Source organism: Mobula hypostoma, chromosome 5, assembly GCF_963921235.1.
Source record: "Mobula hypostoma chromosome 5, sMobHyp1.1, whole genome shotgun sequence".
Classification (NCBI taxonomy): Eukaryota; Metazoa; Chordata; class Chondrichthyes; order Myliobatiformes; family Myliobatidae; genus Mobula; species Mobula hypostoma.
In genome coordinates, this window is record NC_086101.1 from 25,176,551 (window position 1) to 25,201,377 (window position 24,827).

General features: G+C 46.4%; 1 protein-coding gene across 14 annotated transcripts in view; it reads left to right on the forward strand.

Moving 5' to 3' along the window:
- Window positions 1-24,827, forward strand: part of LOC134346695 (ras/Rap GTPase-activating protein SynGAP-like) — a 663,780-nt gene that overhangs the window by 396,772 nt on the left and 242,181 nt on the right. For all 14 annotated transcript variants that reach the window (XR_010017990.1, XR_010017989.1, XM_063048226.1 and 11 more), the window contains one exon: window positions 23,155-23,253. Coding sequence is in view for 12 of the 14 variants with exons in the window: in XM_063048226.1 (XP_062904296.1) it covers window positions 23,155-23,253 (99 nt within the window). In the remaining 2 variants the exon portion in view is untranslated. The remainder of the gene's footprint in view (window positions 1-23,154; window positions 23,254-24,827) is intronic.

Below are 24,827 nucleotides of genomic sequence, written 5' to 3' on the forward strand. Positions count from 1 at the left end.
AATCTAAAGTTAGGTAATGCTAAGCCTCCATCTCTCTTAGCTTTCTGTAAATGTATTTTACCCAGTCTCGGGTTTTTATTCTGCCAAATAAATGAAGAAATTTTAGAGTCAACTTTGTCAAAAAAAGATTTTGGAACAAAGATTGGTAATGCCTGAAATAGATATAAAAATTTTGGCAAAAAAAACATCTTAACTGCATTAATACGACCAATCAAAGTTAAATATAAAGGAAACCATTTAGATGAAAGTTGAATAATATGGTCTATTAATGGTAAAAAGTTAGTCTTAAATAAATCTTTGTATTTACAAGTAATTTTAATCCCAAGATATGAAAAATAATTATTAATCAATTTAAATGGAAACTTATAATATAAGGGAAGTTGTTTATTAATCGGAAAGAGTTCACTCTTACTAAGATTTAATTTATAACCTGAAAAAAGACCAAATTGTGCTAATAGCTCTAAAACAGCCGGGATGGATTTTTGAGGATTAGAAATATATAAAAATAAATCATCAGCATAGAGTGATAATTTATGGGACTTTAAGCCCCGAGTTATCCCAGTAATATTTGGAGATTCTCGAATGGCAATTGCAAGAGGTTCTAATGCAATATCAAATAATAAGGGACTAAGAGGACAACCTTGTCGAGTACCTCGAAAAAGAGGGAAAAAAGGTGAACTTAAAGAGTTAGTACGGACCGAGGCCACAGGAGAATGATATAACAGTTTAATCCAGGATATAAATTTCGAGCTAAAATTAAACATTTCAAGCACCTTAAATAAATAAGGCCATTCTACTCTATCAAAAGCTTTCTCAGCATCTAAAGAAATAACACACTCAGGAACATTTTGTGAGGGAGTATAAACGATATTTAACAGTGTACGAATATTATAAAAAGAGTAACGACCTTTAATAAAACCCGTTTGGTCTTCCGAAATAATAGAAGGACGTACTTTTTCTAATCTATTTGCTAATAACTTAGAAAAAACTTTAGAATCAACATTTAATAAAGATATTGGTCTATAAGATGCACATTGAGCAGGATCTTTATCCTTCTTTAATATTAGAGAAATTGACGCTCTATTGAAAGATTCAGGAAGTTTACCAAGTTTCAATGAAGCCTCAAAAACCCTACAGAGCCAAGGGATTAATGAAGGAGCAAAACATTTATAAAATTCTACGGTAAACCCATCAGGGCCAGGAGCTTTCCCCAAATTCATAGAGAAAATAACATTCTTAATCTCATCCATGGTAATGGGAGTATCTAACATAGAAGACATATCCTGTGAAATCTCAGGGAAGTCTAAATTATCTGAAAAATCATTCGTATATTTAGAATCTCGAGGAGACTCTGATTGATATAAGGAAGAGTAAAAATCACAGAAGGTTTGATTAATCCCCACATGATCAAGTATCAGTCGATCATTTTGGTTATAAATCTGATTAATTTGAGATTTAGCATAATTAGACTTCAATTGATTAGCCAACAGTTTGCCAATTTTGTCACTGTGTACATAAATTTCACTTCTTGTTTTCTTTAATTGGTTTACAATCGAGGACGAGAGTAATAAACTGTGTTCCATTTGAAGTTCAGTTCTTTGTTTATATAACTCCTCAGAAGGAGCTATAACATATTTCTTATCAATTTCCTTAATCTTGTCCACAATTACCAACTCCTCCTGCTTCAGCTTCTTCCTCAAAGCAGCAGAATACGAGATAATCTGACCACGAATATAAGCTTTAAAAGTATCCCAAAGAATGTTGACAGAAATATCTTCTGTATAGTTAATTGTAAAAAAAAGATCAATCTGTTCATTCATAAAGTTAACAAAGTCCGAGTCCTGAAGCAACAGCGAATTAAAACGCCATTGTCTATTATTTTGTATATTGGCCAGAATTTTAATAGAAAGCTTAAGTGGAGCATGATCCGAAATGGTTATGGAGTCATAATCACATTTAATCACTGAGGAAATAAGACGAGAATCAATAAAGAAATAATCAATTCTTGAATAGGAATGATGAACATGTGAAAAAAAAGAAAAATCTTTTTCCTGAGGATGCAAAAAACACCAAATGTCCGTCGACCCAGAATCAGAAAGGAATGAATTAATCAAAGTTGCAGATTTATTAGGTAAGGTCCGTAAAGGAGCCGAACGGTCCAAAGCTGGAGACAAACAGGTATTAAGATCTCCGCCCCAGATCAATGAAAACTCATTCAAATTCGGAAACTGATTAAATAATGATTTATAAAATTCCGGACAGTCCATATTAGGAGCATAAACATTAACCAAAACTACTTTTTTATTAAATAGTAAACCACTAACCAATAGAAATCTACCATTCGGATCAGAAATAATATCATGTTGTATAAAAGTAACTGAGGAGTCTATAAAAATAGAGACACCTTGAATCTTAGCATTGGAGTTCGAATAAATCTGGTGGCCCTTCCAAAATTTAGAAAAACGTAGTCTGTCCCCCCTCCGCACATGAGTCTCTTGTAAAAATAAAATTTGTGCTTTAAGTCTCCGGAACACTTTAAAAACTTTTTTCCTTTTAATAGGATGATTAAGACCATTAGTATTCCAGGAGACAAAATTAATAATAGACTCCATAAACCCTAAAGTCAACCCGCAACAAGGAGGATTGACGATAGGCTCGACCCACGAACCCAGAAAGGGAACAGAACATACAAGAGATACCGGGAAGAAGAACGCAACCAATACTTCAATAATGTATATAGCCCAAGAAGAAAGAAACTAAAACATGAAGCCCCTCCCACCACCCCCCACCCCACCCCATGACCCCAAGGCTAAATCTAACGCAGACCAGCCCGAAAGAAGCAAGCACTAAAACTACCCCCATGACTTCCAGTATACGCTCCCTAAAAAAAAGTGTAAATATAAAGGATTCTTCTGTCTCGAGTTAGCAGGCAGTGATTTGTCTTTTATCTACAACTGTATTTGGGGATTTATCTGGGACTGTAGTCGGTGGTTAAATCCTGTACCTGAGAGCTGTTGTCCGTGATTTATCCCATGTCTGGAGGCGGTAGTTGGTGATTTATCCCATTTCTGGGACACGTACTCAATGCTTTATAGCGTATCTGGGGGTGTCGGCAGTAATTTATACTGTATCTATGATTTGTATTCAGTGATATATCCCATATCTGGGGACTGTAGTCCGAGATTTATCCCAAATCTGAGGACTGTAGTCTGGGATTTATCCTGTAACTGGGGGCCATTTTCATACTTTATCTGAGGACAGTAGTTGGTGATTTCTTTTGTATCTGCTCTGGGAACAGTAGTCCGTGATGTAACCTGTATCTGTGATCTGTAGTCAGTGATTTCTCCCATTCCTGGCGACTGTAGTCGGTGATTTATCCCAGTGGTCCCCAACCACCGGGCCGCGCGGAAATGATGTGATTTGGCGATATGAAGTTATTTGAATCAGCTGCACCTTTCCTCATTCCCTGTCACACCCACTGTTGAACTTGAACACCTCCGCACCCCCCCACCCTTCCCCCCCCCCCGTTGTCCAGTCCGTAAGAATATCGTCAATATTAAACCGGTCTGCAGTGCACATAAGGTTGGGGACCCCTGATTTATCCCATTCCTGGGGTCTGTACTCAGTGATTTATCTGGGGACCGTATTATGTGATTTATACTACTATGGGGACGATATTCCATGATGTATCCCATGGCTGTGGACTGTAATCTATGATTTAGCCCATATTTGGGGACTGTATTTAGTGTCTGGTATCTTCAGTAAGTGATTTATCCCATCTCTGAGGACTGCAGTCTGTGATCTATCCTATATCTGGTCTAGGGTCTGTAGTTGGTGTTTTCTTCCTTACCTGCTCTGGGGAGAGTAGTCAGGGATGTAAATCCGTCTCTGAGGACTGTAGTCTGTGACTTATCCCATATCTCGGTACTGTAGTTGGTCATTTATCCTGTATCTATGATCTGTGGTCGGTGATTTATCCTGCATCTCGGGACAGTAGTCTGTGAATTATCCTGTATTTGGATACTGTATTCGGCAATTTATCCCATAGCTGTGGACTGTAGTCAGTGATTTGTCCTGTAGCTGTGGATTGCAGTTGGTAATTTATCCAGTATCTAGCGACTGTATTTGGTGATTTAGCCTGTATCTAGAGATGGTAGTCGATGTTTTCTCCCTTATCAGGGGACTGTAGTTAGTGATTAATCCTGTAGCTGTTGATTGTAGTTGGTGATTTATCCCCAAGTTGGGGACAGTAGTTGGTGATTTAACTCGTATCTGGGGATTGTAGTCTGTGATTTCTCCGGTATCTGGGATCTGTAATCAGTGCTTTATCTCAAATCTTGAGTCTGTAGTCGGTGATTTGTCACGTATCTGAGGACCTTATTCGATACGTTATCCCGTATCTGGGGACTGTAGTCAGTAATTTCCTATATCTGAGGACTGTGGTCAGTGATTTATTTTGCATTTGCTCTACAGACAGCAGTTGGTGATTTATCCAGCATCTGTAGTTAGTGATTTGTCCCATATCTGACTAATGTATTTGGTGACTTATCCTGTATCTAGGGCCTGTAGTCAGATTTACCCTGTAACTGGGGCCTGTAGTCAGTGATCTATCCGGTATCCGGATACTGCAGTCTGTGATTTATCCCATCTCTGGGGATTGTAGTCTGGGATGTATTCTATATCTGGCTATTGTAGTTCGTGATTTACCCCGTATCTAGCCACTGTAGGAGGAGATTTATCCTGAATCTGCAGACTGTAGTCAGTGATTTATCCCGTATCGGGAGACTGTGGTCGGTGATTAATTATTCCATCTCTGGGCTTTGTGGTCTGGGATTTATCCCGTATCAGGAGACTGTCTGCAGTCTGGGATTTATCCCATATCAGGAGATTGTCTGCAGTCTGGGATTTTTCCCGTTATCAGGAGACCGTGGTCAGTGATTATCTATTCCATTTCTAGGGTCTGCAGTCTGGGATTTATCCCGTTATCGGGAGACCATGGTCAGTGATTATCTATTCCATTTCTGGGGTTTGCGGTCTGGGTTTTATCCCGTATCAGGAGACTGTGGTCAGTGATTTATCCCCTATCCAGTGACTGTAATCTGTGATTTTTCCCGTATCTAGGGACAGTAGTTGGTGATTTATCCTGTAACTGGGACCTGTAGTCTGAATTTTCCTATATCTGGGACCTGTAATCTGTGATTTTTCCTGTTTTTGGGGACTGTAGTTTGTGATTTCTCTTGTATCTGGAGCCCATAATCTGTGATTTTTTTCTGTATCTGTCGACTCCGGTCGGTAAATATTTATTAGTTTCCGGATACTGCAGTATGTAATTTATCCCATAACTGGGGATTGTGATCGGTGATTTCTCCTTTATCGGGGGGACTGTATTCGGTGTGTTACCCCATCTCTGGGGGCTGTAGTCAGTGAAGTAACCTTGTATCTGTGGACTATAGTTGGGAATTTATCCTGTATCTGGGGACTGCAGTCTGTGATGTGTCCCATATCTAGGGACTGTGGTCTGCGAAATAACCCATATTTGACGACTATAGTGGGCAACTTATCCCATTTCCAGCGGCAGTAGTTGGTGATTTTTCCTGTAGCTGTGAACCGCAGTCTGTGATCTATCTCATATCTGGGGACTGTAGCCTGTAACTTATCCCATTTCTGGGACCTGTCGTCAGTGATCTGTCCCATATCTGGGGACTGTGGTCGGTGATTCAGCCGGTCTCTGGGGACCGTGGTCGGAGATTCATCCGGTCTCTGGGGACCGTGGTCGGAGATTCATCCGGTCTCTGGGGACCGTGGTCGGTGATTCATCCGGTCTCTGGGGACCGTGGTCGGTGATTCATCCGGTCTCTGGGGACCGTGGTCGGAGATTCATCCGGTCTCTGGGGACCGTGGTCGGAGATTCATCCGGTCTCTGGGGACCGTGGTCGGTGATTCATCCGGTCTCTGGGGACCGTGGTCGGAGATTCATCCGGTCTCTGGGGACTGTGGTCGGTGATTCATCCGGTCTCTGGGGACCGTGGTCGGTGATTCATCCGGTCTCTGGGGACCGTGGTCGGAGATTCATCCGGTCTCTGGGGACCGTGGTCGGTGATTCATCCGGTCTCTGGGGACCGTGGTCGGAGATTCATCCGGTCTCTGGGGACCGTGGTCGGTGATTCATCCGGTCTCTGGGGACCGTGGTCGGTGATTCATCCGGTCTCTGGGGACCGTGGTCGGAGATTCATCCGGTCTCTGGGGACCGTGGTCGGTGATTCATCCGGTCTCTGGGGACCGTGGTCGGTGATTTTCCTGTATCTGGTGACTATTGTCTGGGATTTGTCCCTTATCTGGGGACTGTGGTCAGTAATTATTCCGTATCTGGTCTGGGGACAGCGGTTTGTGATTTAACCTGTATTATCTGGATACTGTAGTTGGGGATTTATCTCATATCTTGGGACTGTAGTTGGTGAATTATCCCATATCCAGAGACTGTAGTCGGTGATTTATCCTATATTTGGGGACTGTAATCAGGGATTTATCCTGTATCTGGGGACTGTAATCAGGGAGTTATCCCGTATCTGGGGACTGTAATCAGGGATTTATCCCACACCTGGTCTGGTGACAGTAGTCAATGTAAACCGGGAGACTGTAGTCGGTGATTTCTTCTGTATCTGAGGACTGTAGTCGTTGATGCATCCCATATCTGGGATCTGTAGTTGGTGTTTTATCCTGTTTGTGGGACCTGTTGTCTGAGATTTATCCCATATCTAGGGACTGTGGTCGGTGATTTACCCCGTATTTGGGGACTGATGTCTTTGATTTATCCCATATCCGGGGACTGGGGACTGTGGTCTGTGATTCAGCCCGTGTCTAGAGACAGTAGTCGTTGATTTACCCTGTGTCAAGGGACTGTAGTCGATGACTTCTCCCAGATCTGGGATCTAAGGACACAGGTTTAGGATGCTGGGGAGTAGGTACAGAGGAAATGTCAGGGGTAAGTTTTTTACTCAGAGTGGTGAGTGCATGGGGAATGGGCTGCCAGCAATGGTGGTGGAAGTGGATACGACAGGGTCTTTTAAGAGACTTTTAGATACGTATATGGAGCTTAGTAAAATAGAGGGCTATAGGTAAGCCTAGTAATTTCTAAGGTTCGGCACAACTCTGTGGGCCGAAGGGCCTGTATTGTGCTATAGGTTTTCTATGTTTCTAAGGTCGGTGATTTATCCCGTCTCTGGGGACTGTGATTGATGATTTATCCTATATCTGCGGACAGTCGTGGATGATTTATCCCACATCTGGGATCTGTAGTCAGTGATCCCGTCTCTGGGGACTATGATCAGTGATTTATCCCATCTTTGGAGACTGTAGTCCTTGATATATCCCGTATCCGGGGACTGCAGTCTGTGATTTATCCCATATCTGGGGACTGCTTTCGGTCAATTATCCCATATCTGGGAACTGTAGTCAGTGATTTATCCTGAACCTGGGCAACGTGTTTGGTGATTTGTCTCATCTCTGTGAACTGTGGTCAGTGAATTATCCCGTATCTGGGGACTGTATTTCGTGATTCATCCCATTCGTGGGAGCTGCAGTCGGATATCCAGTATCTGAGGACTGTGGTCAGTTGTTTACCCTGTCTCTGGGGTCTGTAATCTGTGATTTATCCTGTATCTGGGCACTACAGTCTGTGATTTATCCCATATTTCGGAACAGTAGTTGGTGATTTATCCTACATCTGGTGTCTGGAGTCATTGATTTATCCTGTATCAGGTGGAGGCAAGGTAAGTAGATAAGTCCATTCCTTATTTCTTATTTAAATCTTGAGAGAATAAGGGGTACATCCACAGAGCCGGTGTTTGTTCTGGGTGTCAGATGTGGGATTTCCAGGAGACTCCCAGCCTCCCTGATGGCCACATCTCCACCAGGTGCATCGAGATGTAGCTCCTTAGAGACTCTGTTAGGGAAATGGAGCTGCAGTTTGATGACCTTCAGCTTGTTAGGGAAAGTGAAGAGGTGATAGACAGGAGCTGCAGGGAGGTAGTCACACCAAGGCTACAGGAGACAGATAAATGGGTGACTGTCAGGAGAGGGAAGAGAGAACGTCGGATAGTGGAGAGCACCCCAGTGGCTGCCCCCCCCCCAATAATAAGAATGCCATTTTGAGTACCATTGGTGAGCGGGGGGGGGGGGTGACCTAACTGGGGGAAGTAACAGTGGCTGTGCCTCTGGCACTGAGTCTGGCCCTGTGGTAGGGAATTGAAGAAGATGGCAGCAGTAAAAAGGGATTCTGCAGTCAAGGGGACAGTTAGGTGATTCTGTGGATGTAAACATGGATGGTAGTTTGCCTCCCAGGTGCCAGGGTCCATGATGTTTCTGAATGCGTCCAAAATATCCTGAAAAGGGAAGGTAAGCAGCCAGTGGTTGTGGTACATATTGGTACCAACGGCATGGGAAGAAAAAAGGAGGAGGCAGTAAGTAAAAATGTACAGGGAGTTAGGAAAGAAGCAGAGAATCAGGACCTCAAGGGTCATAATCTCGGGACTGCTGCCTGTGCCATGCGACAGGAGAATAGGAATAGAATGAGATAGCAGATAAAAGTATGGCTGAAGAATTGGAGTAGGGGCAGGGATTCAGATTTCTGGATAATTGCCTCTTCTGAGGCAGGTGTGGCAGGTTCAAAAGGGACAGCTTACACTTGAATCTGAGGAGGATCAATATTCTTGCCGGTAGATTTACTAGAGCTTTTGGAGTACTTTAAGCTAATATGGCAGGGGGATGGGAACAGGATGATAGAGGTGAGGATGAGGCAGCAGATTTACAAGCAGATGATGGGTGGAACATGAATGTAAGGAAGGATAAGCCAATGATTGGGTATAAATGCAGACAGAGCAAAGAGTTAAATTCTATCATAGAGGCAAAATTCAAAACAGCGAAACATGCAGGACTGAAGGTGCTGTATCTAAATGCGAGTCGCATTCGAAATAGGGTGGATAAATTCTTGGCACAATTAGAGATTGGTTGGTATGATATTGTTGGCATCACTGAGTCATGGCCGAAGGCCAGATTTGGGATCTTAACATCAAACGATATACTTTGTATTGAAAGGACAGGCAGGAAGGCATAGGAGGTGGTGTGGCTCTTCTGGTAAGAGATGGAATTACATCTTTAGAAAAAGATGACATGGGGTCAGAGAATGTTGAATCTTTGTGGGTGGAGTTAAACTGCAAGGGTTTAAAAAAACTATTAAGGAAATCATATATAGGCCTCCAAATAGTATCCAAGATGTGGGGCTGAGATTGCAAAGGGAGCTGGAAAAGGCATGTAATAAGGGTAATGACACAATTCTAATGGGGAACTTCAATATGCAAGGGGATTGGGAAAATCAGGTTGGTGTCGGATCGCAAGAGAGAGAATTTGTTGAATGCCTATGAGATGGCTTTTTAGAGAAGCTTGTGCTTGAGCCTACTCAGGGAAAGGCTATTTTAGATTGTGTGTTGTGTAATAACCCATATCTTATTAGGGAGCTTAACGTAAAGGAACTCTTAGGAGGGAGTGATCATATCATTGAATTCATACTGCCATTTAAGAGGGATAAGCATAAGTCACATGTATGAGTATCGCGATGGAATAATGGGAATTATAGAGGCACGAGAGAGGAGCTTACCCAGGTGGATTGGAGGAGGTTCGGTATGTCCCACAGAGGCAGAGCTGACAGCAGAAGTTTCTGGGAATATTTCACAAGGCACAAGATAGATATGTCTCACAGAGGAAGAAGTTCTCAAATGGCAGGCGTAGGCAACCATGGCTGACAAAGGAAGTTAAGGACTGCATAAAGGCCAAGGAAAGGGCATATAAGGTAGCAAACGTGAGTGGAAAGTTGGATGATTGGGAAGCTTTTAAAATCCACAAAAGACAACTAAAACAAATACAAGAAGGGAAAAGATGAAATATGAGAGTAAACTAGCCAATAATATTAAGCAGGATACCAAAAGATTTTTCAGTCATATAAAGAGAAAAAGAGAGGTGAGAGTTGACATTGGACCACTGGAAAATGATGCTGGTGAGGTAATAATAGGAGACAAAGAAGTGGTGCATGAACTTTGCATGTGTCTTCACTGTGGAAGACACTAGCAGTGTGCTAGAGGTCCGTGAGTGTCAGGCGCAGGAGTGAGTGCCATTTCGATAACAAGGGAGAAAGTTGTAAGGAAACTGGAAGGTCTGAAGGTGGATAAGTCACCTAAACCAGATGGACTATATCCCAGAGTTCTGAAAGAGGTTGCTGAAGAGAGAGCAGATGCATTGGTTATGATCTTTCAAGAATAATCTGATTCGGGAATGGTTCCGGAGGACTGGAAAATTGCAAATGTCACTCGACTCTTCAAGAAGGGGAAAAGGCAAGAGAAAAGAAATTATAGGCCAGTTAGCCTAACCTCAGTGGTTGGGAAAGTGTTGGATTCCATTATTAAGGATGAAGTTTCAGGGTACTTGGACACTAGTGATAAGTCAAAGTCAGCATGGTTTCTGTCAAGAGAAATCTTCCCTGTCAAATCATTTAGAGTTCTTTGAAGAAGTAACAAGCAAGGTGGACAAGGGAGAGGCAGTGGATGTCATTTAACTTGTATCTGCAGTCTGTAGTCCATGATTTATCCCATATCTGTGGATTGTATTTGGTGATTGCCCCGTCTCTGGGGCCTGTATTTAGGGATTTATCCCATCTCTGGGGACTGTGGTCAGTGATCGAGCCCATATCTGGGGACTGTAGTCCATGATTTATCCTGCATCTGAAGACTGTAGTCGATGGTTTAGGGACTGCAGTCAGTGAGTTATTTCATAGCTGGGGACTGTAGTCAGCTTATCCTGTTCTGGGGTCTGTAGTCGGTGATTTGCCCCATGTCCCGGACCCGCGGTCGGCAACTGGCCCCGTGTCCCGGACCCGCCGTCGGCTACTGGCCCCGTGTCCAGGACCCGCTGTCGGTGACTGGCCCTGTGTCCAGGACCCGCCGTCGGCGACTGGCCCCGTGTATCGGACCCGCCGTCGGCGACTGGCCCCGTGTCCCGGACCCGCCGTCGGCGACTGGCCCCGTGTCCCGGACCCGCCGTCGGCGACTGGCCCCGTATCCCGGACCCGCCGTCGGCGACTGGCCCCGTGTCCCGGACCCGCCGTCGGCGACTGACCCCGTGTCCCGGACCCGCCGTCGGCGACTGACCCCGTGTCCCGGACCCGCCGTCGGCGACTGGCCCCGTGTCCAGGACCTGTGGTTGGTGATTTATCCCTGATCTAGGGACTGTAGTCGGTGATTTCTTCTGTATCTTGTCTGGGGGTAGTGGTCAGAGATTTATCCCATATCTGGGGACAGTAGTCCATAAATTAAATCCATAATTTATCCAGTTTCTGTGGAATGTGTTCTGTGATTTATCCCTTATCCAGGGAACTGTAGTCAGTGATTTCTTCCATATCTGGGGACTGTGATCCATGATATATCCATTATCTGGAGGACGGTAGTCAGTGATTTACCACATATTTGGGGACTACAATTGGTTTATGCTGTATGTGGGTACCGCAGTTGGTAGCTTATCCCATATCTAGGGACTGTAGTCCGTGATTTGTCCCATATCTGCAGACTGTATTCACCAATTAATCCTGTATCTCCGGACTGAAGTTGGTGATTATCCCGTATCTGTTGACGACAGTAGTTGGTAATTTTTCCCATGTCTGGGGACAGTAGTCAGTGAATTATTCCGTATCTGGTCTGTAGGCAGTAGTTGGCATTTATGCCATATCTGGGGATTGTGGCTGGTGATTTATCCCGTATCTGGTGTATGTAGTCAGGGATTTATCCCGTCTCTGGGTACACTGTTCAGTAGTTTATCCCATCTTTGGAGACTGTAGACCATGAATTATCACGTATCTGGGATCTGTAGTTGTTGATATATCCCATATCTGGGGATTATTATCAGTGATTTATCCCCTATCTGGGCACTGTAGTTGGTGATTTATTCCCTATCAGGGACCGAAGTCAGTGATTTAGCCTGTATCTGGGCACTGTGGTCTGATTTATGTTGTACCTGGGGACTGTAGTCTGTGATTTATCCCATAGCTGGGATCTGTAATCTGTGATTTACCCCGTATCTGGGATCTGTAGTTGGTGATTTGACCCATATCTTGGGATTTTGGTCGGTGATTTATTCCGCTTCTGTTCTGGGAACAGTATTTATCCTGTACCAGGGACAGTAGTCTGGGATTTATACAGTATCTGGGGACCGTGGTCGGTAAGTTATCCTATATCTCTGATCTGCAGTCAGTGATTTATCCTGTATCTGGGGACCATGGTGGGTAAGTTATCCTGTGTATCTGATCTGCGGTCAGTGATTTATCCTGTATCTAGGGACCGTGGTCGGTAAGTTATCCTGTATCTCTGATCTGCGGTCAGTGATTTAATCTGTATCTGGGGACGGAGATCAGTGATTTAACCTGTATCTGGAGACGGTGGTCAGTGAGTTATCCCATATCTGGGGATAGTGGTCAGTGAGTTTTCCCTTGACTCTGGACTGTAGTTGGTGATTTATCCCATAGTCTGTGATCTATCCCATATCTGGGATCTACAGTCAGTGATTTATCCCGTATCTGGGGACTGTAGTTGGTGGTTTAACCCGTATCTGTGGCCGGGGATCCCTCCCGCGTCTGGGGACTGGGGTCGGGGATCCCTCCCACGTCTGGGGTCCGGGGTCGGGGATCCCTCCCGCGTCTGGGGACCGGGACCGGGGATCCCTCCCGCGTCTGGGGACCGGGGCCGAGAATCTGTCCCGTATCTCGTCTGGGGACCGAGGTCGGGGATCCGTCCCGCATCTGGGGACTGGGGTCGGGGATCTGTCCCGTATCTCATCTGGGGACAATAGTCAGTGATTTAATCTGTATGTGGTCTGGGGACAGTAGGTGGTGATTTATTCCCTATCTGGCCTGTGGACTGTCGTCTGTGATTTAACCCGTATCTGGGGACTGTAGTCCTTGACTTATCCTGTCTCAACAGACTGTGGTCAGTGATTTATCCCATATATGGGGATTATGGTCAGTGATATCCTGCATCTGTGGACAGGGACGGTGATTTATCCTGTATCTGGGGCTTGTTGGTGATTTCTCCCATAATTGGGGACTGTAGTTGGTATTTTTGTCATGTGTCTCAAGACTGTAATTGGTGATTTATCCCATATCAGGGGATTTGTCCGACTAGTCCATGATTTATCCTGTGTCGGGAGACTCTGGTTGGAGATTGTTTATACCATATCTGGGTTTTGCGGTCTGTGATTTAATACGTATCTGGTCTGGAGACAGCAGTCAGTGATTTACCCCGTACCTGAGGACTGCTGTCAGTGTTTCATCCCTTATCTGGGATCTGTAGTCTCTGTTTTGTTCCTTATCTGGGGATTCAGGTTGGTGATTTATTCCATATAGTCATAGTCATACTTTATTGATCCCGGGGGAAATTGGTTTTTGTTACAGTTGCACCATAAATAATTAAATAGTAATAAAAACCATAAATAGTTAAATAGTAATCTGTAAATTATGCCAGGGAATAAGTCCAGGACCAGCCTATTAGCTCAGGGTGTCTGACCCTCCAAGGGAGGAGTTGTAAAGTTTGATGGCCACAGGCAGGAATAACTTCCTATGATGCTCTGTGTTGCATCTCGGTGGAATGAGTCTCTGGCTGAATGTACTCCTGTGCCCAACCAGTCCATTATGTAGTGGATGGGAGACATTGTCCAAGATGGCATGCAACTTGGACAGCATCCTCTTTTCAGATACCACCGTCAGAGAGTCCAGTTCTATCCCCACAACATCACTGGCCTTCTCACGAATGAGTTTGTTGATTCTGCTGGTGTCTGCTACCCCCAGCCTGCTGCCCCAGCACACAATAGCAAACATGATCGCACTGGCCACCACAGACTCGTAGAACATCCTCAGCATCGTCCGGCAGATGTTAAAGGACCTCAGTCTCCTCAGGAAATATTAGGTCTGGGGATTGTCGTTGGTGATTTATCCCATATCTGGGGATTGTAGTCCATGATTTATCCTATATCTGGGGACTGTAGTCCATGATTTATCCCATATCTGGGGATTGTAGTCCGTGATTTATCCTATATCTGGGGACTGTAGTCCATAATTTATCCTGTATCTGGGGACTTTTGCCAGCAATTTATCCTGTTTCTTGGGTCTTTGTTCAGTGTTTTTTTTCCTGTGTCTGCAGACTGCAGTTGATTTATCCCTTATTTGGGATCTGTTATCAGTGTTTTATCCTCTGTCTGGGATCTGCAGTCATTGATATATCCCTTATCTGGGATCTGCAGTCGGTGTTTTATCCAGTATCTGGATACTATATTCAGTGATGTATCTCATATATGGGGACTAGTTAATTATGTAACCCGTATTTGGGGAATTTGGTTGGGGATTTATCCCTTCTTTGTGGACTGTGATCTGTGATTTAGACCAAATCTGGGGAGTTCAAGCCTATAGGACTAGATGTTTCAATCCCTTTGATAAGCAGACCCTAACGGGTCATAGCATAGAGATCTTGAGGTGGGACTTGGTGGGTGGCAGACCCTTCCCAGGGGTCATCAGGTAGGCACCCCCCTTCTTAGATATTTCGTCAATTTAAGCCCACTACATCTCTAGAGGACTCAACAGTGCAACCTGGTGTCCCAGGTGCACCCTCTTTCACATCTGGCTACCCATGCATCATTTTAAGGCCCAGCTGCCATCACTCCTCTTCATCCATAACCAGTGGCTGCTTCACTCGGCCACCTCCGGGAGTTCTCTTGAAGCTTGCTGCTGGCCCTCGCCTCGGACTCCCAATCTCTTCCACAATCTGACCACGGAAGTAGCCACAAATGCTCCGCCAGAAAAATCTGCACCTTCCATCCATGTTGCTTAGCATCTGCGGCCAGCTCATTGTATCTTACATATTTCCGCTCATACGCCTCGCAGACTGCATCTTCCCAGGGTGCTGTGAGCTCTGAGATTACTACAGCCGTTAGACTGCTGGACCACAAGACCAAATCTGGTCTGAGGATGGTAGTGGCTATCTCCGGGGGAATATTAGTCTTCTGTCAAGGTCAACAGCCATGTTCCAGTCATGATCAGGCTCCAGTATGCCTGATACCAACTGTGTCACTGAGGGTGGCACTGTCTGTACTTGCTGGACAAAGGGGATGGTGGTTCTTCCAGTCATACGGTTCTTAGAGTTGTTATTCAGCCTTTGCTGCTCCACAATGAATGCCAAGCGACTGAGGACCTGGTTGTGCCTCCAGGTGTATCTTCCTTGAGTGAGGTTTACTTTGCAAGATGAGAGGATGTGCTTGAGGATTGCTTTTCTTCTACAGAGTGGACAAGCTGGGTCTTCACCAGCCACTGGTTCAGATTTTTTGGGAATTGGGAGAACATCATAAACAGCTCTTATAAGGAATCTAATCTTTCTTTCTTCCTTCCTTTTTCCATAAATCTTTCCAAATGAATTTTCTTTTCTCAATGTTCTCCCACCTTGTCCACTGCCCCTGCTTTGCCTGAGACACTGCTCTTGCATACCTCATCTGCTCCTCCTGTCGCTGTACTTCCTCCACCACCATAGCTTGCCTTTGCTTTTGTATTGTCACCTTTTGCTAAATGGGCCTATTTGAGTCTGTACTCCAATGTGCTCCCTCTTCCAGATTGCACCTGGCCCAACATGTCTGCCATCCTGAGTGCTGCTTTTGCCTGTTTTACTGACTCTGTTGGACACTACTTTCTCCCTGTTAACGTCCTGGTTGCAGTATCCTGGATAACACTCTCATGAGATTCCAAGAGAGCCATCTCAAGCCTTACCTTGGCATACTCTTCAGTCAGCCCAGTGAAAGGCAACTCCAGAGCTCCTTTGCCATACAGGTAGATGTTACTTAGCCCATCCACTTCTTAATGAAGGAGCTAACTGTCCTCTTCAGCTTTTCAACATGAGTGATGGGGACTTCATACAGAGTCAGTGGCCAGAACCCCCAAGGGAGCAATCCAAACTGAAGGCACCAGAGCTTGAGGTTTCCTGGCAGCAAGGTCTTATTGATGGCTTTAAGCTATTTGATGATTTCTTCTGTCAGCAGTTTCACTTGATTTGTATCACTGAGGTTTACATTGTACCAACGCTCCAAGCCTTTAACTGGTATTTCTGACACAGTAGGAATTACTTTCCCATCCCCATGGAACTTACAGCCTTCCCTTGACTATAGAAATGCTCCTAGACTCCTTTGTTTCAATCGTCATTCGGGCCCATTTGATGTTTGAATAGAGCTTCTCAAGCAACTGTTTGGTCCATGGGATTGTAGTTGTCAGGGTGGTTAAATCATCCATAAATACCCTGATTGGTGGTAGGCGTAGTCCTGACTGCAGTCGTTCTCATCCTACTACCCATTTAGAAGCTCTAATGATTACTTCCATTACCATGGGAAAGGGCAGCAGAGAGATGGTACAATCTGCCATTATGCCTACCTCCACAGGCTGCCAGCCTGTGTTGTACTCTGTGGTTATCAATGAGGACTGGAGATCTCGAAAGTAGGCTTTGACCAGGGTTGTAACACATTCTGGTACATGGAAGAATTCAAATGAAGACCACGGAAGGTTATGTGAGACTGACCCAAAGGCATTGGCTAGGTCCAAGAACAAGACATGGAGGTGTCTTCCTCCGCTTTTAGCAGTTTGTATTGATGCCAAATTATACTTGTGTGCTTCAAGCAGCCGGAGAAACCCGACATCCCTGTCTTCTGCAAATGTGTGTCGATGAAGTTGTTTTCCTCCTGGTTAGTAGACAACCTTTGTGCTATAACTCAACATTTCCCTTCAACATTTAATAGATTTATTTGCCGAAACCGTCCAATTTCTGAGGAATCTTTTTCTTTAGGAATTAGAATTCCTCCTGCCTCCCATCATGTTCTAGGAATAAGTTTATTCTTCCAGACCACCTTCGTCTGTTTCCATACGAAGTTCAGGATTCTTGGTGCATTTTGAGTTTGTACGGAACTCTATTTGGCCCTGGTGTTGAAGCAGCCCTTGTCCGCTTTACTACTTTTATTATCTCACTATATCTGGGGGGGGGATGATGATGTCAAACTGCTGGTGTGGAGGGTGGATGGATGGCATATCTGAAGGTACTGAGATGTGTTCAGTTCTCCGGCTACCTGAGTATGACAGCTTCAGATGATCTTCCAACTCTTCCTTTGACATCTTAGGAGCTCCATTCTTTGGCTTTGTGAAAATGCTTCTCACGAATTTGTAGGGTTCTTTATAGAATCATGTTTGAGTGTGTTCTTTCTTTGAAGCCTGAGGTTTTCTGGCCTCCTTAGAGTCAACAGTTGTGCCTTTAGTCTGCCTGCAGTATGTTGATTTCTTCTCTTTCCTCCATGGTTGATCTTGTCCAGTTTCTTCAGTTGCTGTCTCTCCTTAACGAGGCCCTCCATCTCCTTTTAACTTCTTGATTTGGGCCGTGCTGGCAGCTTTGTCTTAATTATCTCCCTCACTCCAAATCATTCTGTCCGTAGTTGTATATGAGGTCACCCATCCTCTCAATTCTCTTCTCAGCTGTGCCCTTTAGACCACTGAAGACTCTGCGTAGATCCTCGTCGACCGTTGCCCACTCTTTCTTGTTGCAGGTTTGTGGCCATTTCACCTGCAACTTCTTTTCTTCTGGCTGGCCTTGTCTTTCCTGGGAGCAGTGGTCTTCAGTGCTGATGAGCTCTTCTGAGATTGTGCCTGGGGTTACTGATGCTCTGCGGACTTTGGGTTCCATCCTGCCTCTGAACTTCATGTGACTTGCGCGTCCTTTCCCTCAAGAAATACCGGTCGATGCAAGGTCCCGGCCTTGTCTCCTTCAAGCACTTCATCCTGCCCTTATCTTCAGGCCCTTGGCTGATGTTATTTTAGACCAGCCGCAGATACATCTCTGGAGTGTGCTTCTTGCTGATGTCATTGACTCTAGTACTATACTGCCTATGTTTCTCATAGTGGAAGTCATGCCATGTTCTGTTACTGGAGTATCCATTCCTGAGTCATTTTGCACCCCCCCCCCCACCACTCACTCTGACTGACTGTGGGGGTATCGTTCATTTTGTAGGTCTTGTAGCCATCAGTGCTTGACCCCTATATGCTACTTGGGCAAGAGAAGTCTGCTGCCATGTGTAGCTAGCCCATGGCAACCTCACTGGTGTTTAGCCCTCCTGTCATCTGTCTTTCCAAGATGTCACTATGACTTTCCCTGGTTGTCAGCTGCTCTTTCACAGCAGTCACTGATGAATCAGATTTATAGTTCGAGCTCACAGGACTAGATGTTTCAATCCCTTTAATAAGCTGATTCTAACTTGGGTGATAGCTTAGAGTTCTTGAGGTGGGGCTTGGTGAGTGATAGATGCTTCTAGGAGTCATCAGGTAGGCAACCCCCTTCTTTAATGTACTCCGTGATTTATCCCGTACCTGGGGACTGTAGTTGGTGACTTCTTCCATGTCTGGGACCCGTAGTCGGTGATTTTGTTCATAGATTCGGGCTGTGGAGTGTGTTTTGTCCCATATCTGGGATCTGTAATCAGTGAATTATCCCATATCTGGGATCTGTAATCGGTGATTTATCCCTTATCTGAGATCTGTAATCAGTGATTTATCCCATAACTGGGATCTGTGTTCAGTGATTTATCCCATATCTGGGACATGTAGTTAATGATCTATCCCATGTCTGCGAACTGTAGTTGGTGATTTTTCCCATCTGGGGATGGGGTCGCTGGTTTATCCCATATCTGGCAACTGTAGTCGGCAATTCAGCCCAGATCTGGCGACTGTCTCAGTGATTTGTCCCAAAATCGGGGACTGCATTTGGTTTTTGTCCCCTATCTCGGGACTGTAGTCGGTGACTTATCCTGTCTCTGGGGTCTGTAGTCCGTGATTTATTCCGTGTCCAGGACCCGCAGTCGGCGATTTATCCTGTGTCCCGGAACCGCAGTCGGTGATTTATCCCGTGGCCGGTGATTTATCCCGTGTCCAGGACCCGTGGCCGGTGGTTTATCCCATGTCCGGGACCCGTGGTCGGTGAGTTATCCCGTGTCCGTACCCGTGGTCGGTGAGTTATCCCGTGTCCAGGACCCGCGGTCAGTGATTTATCCCGTGTCCGGGACCCGCGGTCGGTGATTTATCCCGTGTCCGGGACCCGTGGTCGGTGATTTATCCCGTGTCCCGGACTGGTGGTCGGTGATTTATCCCGTGTCCGGGACTCGTGGTTGGTGATTTATCTCATGGTCGGCGATTTATCCCGTGTCCAGGACCCATGGTCGGTGATTTATCCCGTGGTTGGTGATTTATCCCATGTCCGGGACCCGTGGTCAGTGAGTTATCCCGTGTCCGGGACCCGTGGTCGGTGATTTATCCCGTGTCCAGGACCCGTGGTCGGTGATTTATCCCGTGTCCAGGACCCATGGTCGGTGAGTTATCCCGTGTCCGGGACCCGTGGTCAGTGATTTATCCCGTGTCCGGGACCCATGGTCAGTGATTTATCCCATGTTTGGGACCCGTGGTCGGTGATTTATCCCATGTTCGGGACCCGTGGTCGGTGATTTATCCCATGTCCCAGACCTGTGGTCGGTGATTTATCTTGTGTCCAGGACGCGTGGTCGGCGATTTATCCTGTGTCCAGGACCCGTGGTCGGCGATTTATTCTGTGTCCAGGACCCGTGGTCGGCGATTTATCCTGTGTCCGGGACCTGTGGTCGGTGATTTATCCTGTGTCCAGGACCCGTGGTCGGCGATTTATCCTGTGTCCGGGACCCGTGGTCAGTGATTTATCCCATGTCCCAGACCTGTGGTCGGTGATTTATCATGTCCAGGACCCGTGGTCGGCGAATTATCCCGTGTCCGGGACCCGTGGTCGGCGATTTATCCCGTGTCCGGGACCCGTGGTCGGTGATTTATCCCATGTCCGGGACCCGTGGTCAGTGATTTATCCCATGTCCCAGACCTGTGGTCGGTGATTTATCATGTCCAGGACGCGTGGTCGGTGATTTATCCCGTGTCCGGGACCTGTGGTCGGTGATTTATCTCGTGGTCGGCGATTTATCCCGTGTCCGGGACCCGTGGTCGGTGATTTATCCCATGTCCGGGACCCGTGGTCAGTGATTTATCCTATGTCCGGGACCCGTGGTTGGTGATTTATCCCATGTCCGGGACCCGTGGTCAGTGATTTATCACGTGTCCGGGACCCGTGGTTGGTGATTTATCGTGTCCGGGACCCGTGGTCGGCGATTTATCCCATGTCCGGGACCCGTGGTCGGTGATTTATCCCATGTCCGGGACCCGTGGTCGGTGATTTATCCCATGTCCGGGACCCGTGGTCGGTGATTTATCCCATGTCCGGGACCCGTGGTCGGTGATTTATCCCGTGTCCGGGACCCGTGGTCGGTGATTTATCCCGTGTCCGGGACCCGTGGTCGGTGATTTATCGTGTCCGGGACCCGTGGTCAGTGATTTATCTCGTGGTCGGCGATTTATCTTGTGTCCAGGACCCGTGGTCGGCGATTTATCTTGTGTCCAGGACCCGTGGTCGGCGATTTATCCCGTGTCCGGGACCCGTGGTCAGTGATTTATCCCGTGGTCGGTGATTTATCCCATGTCCGGGACCCGTGGTCGGTGATTTATCCCATGTCCAGGACCCGTGGTCGGCGAATTATCCCGTGTCCGGGACCCGTGGTTGGTGATTTATCCCATGTCCGGGACCCGTGGTCAGTGATTTATCCCGTGTCCGGGACCCGTGGTCGGTGATTTATCCCATGTCCGGGTCCCGTGGTCGGTGATTTATCCCGTGTCCGGGACCCGTGGTCGGTGATTTATCCCGTGTCCGGGACCCGTGGTCGGTGATTTATCCCGTGTCCGGGACCCGTGGTCGGTGATTTATCCCATGTCTGGGACCCGTGGTCAGTGATTTATCCCGTGTCCGGGACCCGTGGTTGGTGATTTATTGTGTCCAGGACCCGTGGTCGGTGATTTATCTCGTGGTCGGCGATTTATCCTGTGTCCAGGACCCGTGGTCGGTGATTTATCTTGTGTCCAGGACCTGTGGTCAGTGATTTATCCCATGTTCGGGACCTGTGGTCAGTGATTTATCCCATGTCCCAGACCTGTGGTCGGTGATTTATCCTGTGTCCAGGACCCGTGGTCGGCGATTTATCTTGTGTCCAGGACCCGTGGTCGGCGATTTATCCCGTGTCTCGGACCCGCGGTCGGTGATTTATCCCGTGTCCTGGACCTGTGGCCGGTGATTTATCCCATGTCCGGGACCTGTGGTCGGTGATTTATCCCGTGTCCCGGACCTGTGGTCGGTGATTTATCCCGTGTCCTGGACCTGTGGTCGGTGATTTATCTCATGGTCGGCGATTTATCCCGTGTCCCAGACCTGTGGTCGGTGATTTATCTTGTGACCAGGACACGTGGTCGGCGATTTACCTTTTGTCCCGGACCTGTGGTCGGTGATGTTTATCATAACTGGGGACTGTAGTTGGCGATTTATCTTGTATCTATGCTCTGAAGTCTGTGATTTATCCCGTATCTGGTCTAGGGATAGTAGTCGGTGATTTATTCTGTAACTGGTATGGGGCAGTAGTCGGTGATTTATTTCATGTCTGGCCATGGGACTGTAGTCGGTGATTAACCCTGTACAGAAGGACAGAGGTCAGGGTTTTTATGCAGTATCTGGCACTGTGGTTGGTGATTTATCCTGTATCTCTGATCAGTGGTTAGTGATTTATCCCGTATCTGAGGACTGTAGTCAGTGGTTTATCCTGTATCTGGCGACTGCGGTTGGTAATTATTTATTCTCTATCTGGGGACTGCAGTCTGTGATTTATCCTGTATCTTGGGACTGTGGTGGAGATTTAATCCATATCTGGGGATTGTAGTTTGTGGTTTATCCGTATCTGGTCCGGGGGCAGTGGCTGGTGATTAATTCCACATCTGGGGACAGTGGTCCAATCACAAACAAAAGAAAATCTGCAGATCCTGGAAATCCAAACAACACACACAAAGTGCGGGAGGAACTCAGCAGGCTAGCCAGCATTTATGGAAAGGAATGCAGTCGACGTTTCAGGCCGAGACCCTTCATCAAGAAGGGAAGAATGATGAGGAGTCAGATACGAAGGTCGGGGGAGGGGAGCAAGAACGACAAGGTGATAGATGAAACAGGGAGGGGGTAGGGGTGAAGTCAAGAGTTGAGAAGATAATTGGTGAAAGGAGATACAGGGCTGGAGAAGGGGGAATCTAATAGGAGAGGGCAGAAGGCCATGGAAGAAAGAAAAGGGGGGAGGGGAGCACCAGAGGGAAGTGATGGGCTGGCAAGGAGATAATGTGAGAGAGGGAAAACAGGATGGGGAATAGTGAAGGAAGGGAGGGAGCAATTACCGTATCTGGGGACTGTCGTCTGGGATTTATCCCGTATCCAGGGACTGTAGTCGGCAATTTTTCATGTATCTGGGGACCGTGGTTGCTGATTAATTCCATATCTTGGGACCGTCATCTGTGATTTATCTCGTGTTTGGGGAATGTAATCGTGATTTATTTCATATCTTGGGACTATGGTTGGCGACTTAGCCAATGTCTTTGGACTGTAGCTGTGATTTATCCTGTATCTAGAGACTGTATATGGGGATCTGTCCCGTATCTGGGGTCTGTAGTCGGTGATTTGTTCCATATCTGATGACTGTAGACAGGGATTTCTCCCATGTCTGGGGACTCTAGTTGGTGATTTATCCTGAATTGGGGGCTCTAGTTGGTGATTTATCAAGGATGGTGAGGAACAGGGGTACTGAATATCTTTGGATGTGAAAACACACAACAGAGGCTGGAAATCTAAAGTAAATCCAGAAAATGACCACTCTACTGATCAGGCCACATCTGTGGGAGGAGAAACAGACTTCATGTTATGGGTTGTAGAGGATCTGCTGAACTGCTGGGTGTCTCCTGAGCTCTCTGTCATTATAGTCTGTTATAAAGTACAAACGTTTGTATATGTTTGCACACATGAATAATTTCTGCTGACCAGCTGTGTCCCAAGCCCAGCTTCTAGCATGGCCAGAGCTTGTTTCTCTGCTGTTTTCCCACTTACCTTGTGTTCCTTCAAATGGCAGGTGACCACTCCCTCGGGAACTAAGTGCTTTGCCTGTCGGTCAGGGGCCGAGCGAGACAAGTGGATTGAGAACCTGCAGCGAGCGGTAAAGCCAAACAAGGTACTAAATTTCAGCTGGATTCTTGTTGTTGCACCTGTTGTGGGAGTGGAAGTTGTGCTTGTTCCTCCACCCATGCTAGGTGACCTTTTGGGTCACCATTATGTTGCAAATTTGGGCTGTCCCCCGCATTGGGGGAGGGTAACATTTACAAAATGCTGGAGGAACTCAGCAGAGCTGGCAGCATCTATGCAAATGAATAAACAGTCAACCTTTCGGGCCGTGACCCATCATCAGGACTGGAAAGGAAGGGAGAAGAGGCCAGAACAAGATGGTGGGAGGAGGGGAAGGAGTACAAGCTGAAAGATAATAGGTGAAGCTAGGAGTGTGCGGAGGGGAGATGAAGAGAGAAGCTGGGAGGAGATAAGTGGAAAAGGTAAAGATAGAAGAAGAAATCTGATAGGAGAAGAGAGTGGACCATGGGAGAAAGGGAAAGAGGAGGGGCACCAGGAGTAGGTGATAGGCATGTGTTGAAGAGAAGGGAAGAGTGGTCCGTAGTGGGGAATGGAATAAGAGAGAAAGGGGAGTGGGAAAAATTACCAGAAGTTGGAGAAATCGATGTTCATGCCATCAGGTTGGAAGCTACCCAGGTGGAATATGAGGTGTTGCTCCTCCAACCTGAAAGTGCCCTCATCGTGGGAGTAGAGGAGGCTTCGTACCAACATATGAAAATGGAGATTGGAATTAAAATGATTGGCCACCTAGAAATCCTGCCTTTTTGCAGATGGAGTAAAGGTGCTCGACAGAGCAGTCCCCCAGTCTACACTGGGTCTCACCAAAGTAGAGAAGGCCACGGGAACATTCAGTGCAGTCGTTGACCCCAACAAATTTGCAGGTGAAGCATTGCCTCACTTGGAAGAACTCTTTGGGGTCCTCAATGAAGATGAGGGTGGAGGTGAATGGGCAGGTATTGCAATGTTTCTGCTTGCCGGGGTAACTGCCAGGAGGGAGATTAACGGGGAGAGAGAAATAAAAAGGGAATCACGGAGAGAGTTATCCCTCTGGAAAGTGGAGAGTTGAGTGGGAGGTAAAGCTGTATTTGGATAGCCAGGGTACTGTTGAAGATGGCAGAAGTTGCAGATAATGATGTGCCAGATGCAAAGGCTCATGGAGTGGTAGGTGAGGACAAGAAAGAGGAGGTAGGTTTGTGTTCATAGTATGCTGTCCTTATCATGAATTTCCATGAAGCAAGTCCGTATGATCAGCACAGGCATGAAGAAGTGCGAGCTGAAAATGAAATTGGCACCTCAATTCTGCGAAAACAGAATTTGATTCCAAATTTCAGGGTTCTCTGAGGAGACAAGGTGCTGAGTTGTGAGAGTGGTTAAATGAACTGGAATTTCTTTCCATTGGAGCATAGAAGAAAGAAGTGTGAGGCTGTGGAGGTGCATGAAATCATAAGGAGCACAGACAGGGTGAATATGTTCAATCTTGTTCTCTGGGTTGGGGAATCTAGAAGTAGAGGGCATAGGTTTCCTGATCCAGTGACCTATGACCTATGACCTTGACCTGGGCACCCTGGACCCAGATCCTCATCCAATGACCTCTGACCTTGACCTCACTATACCTATACTTGG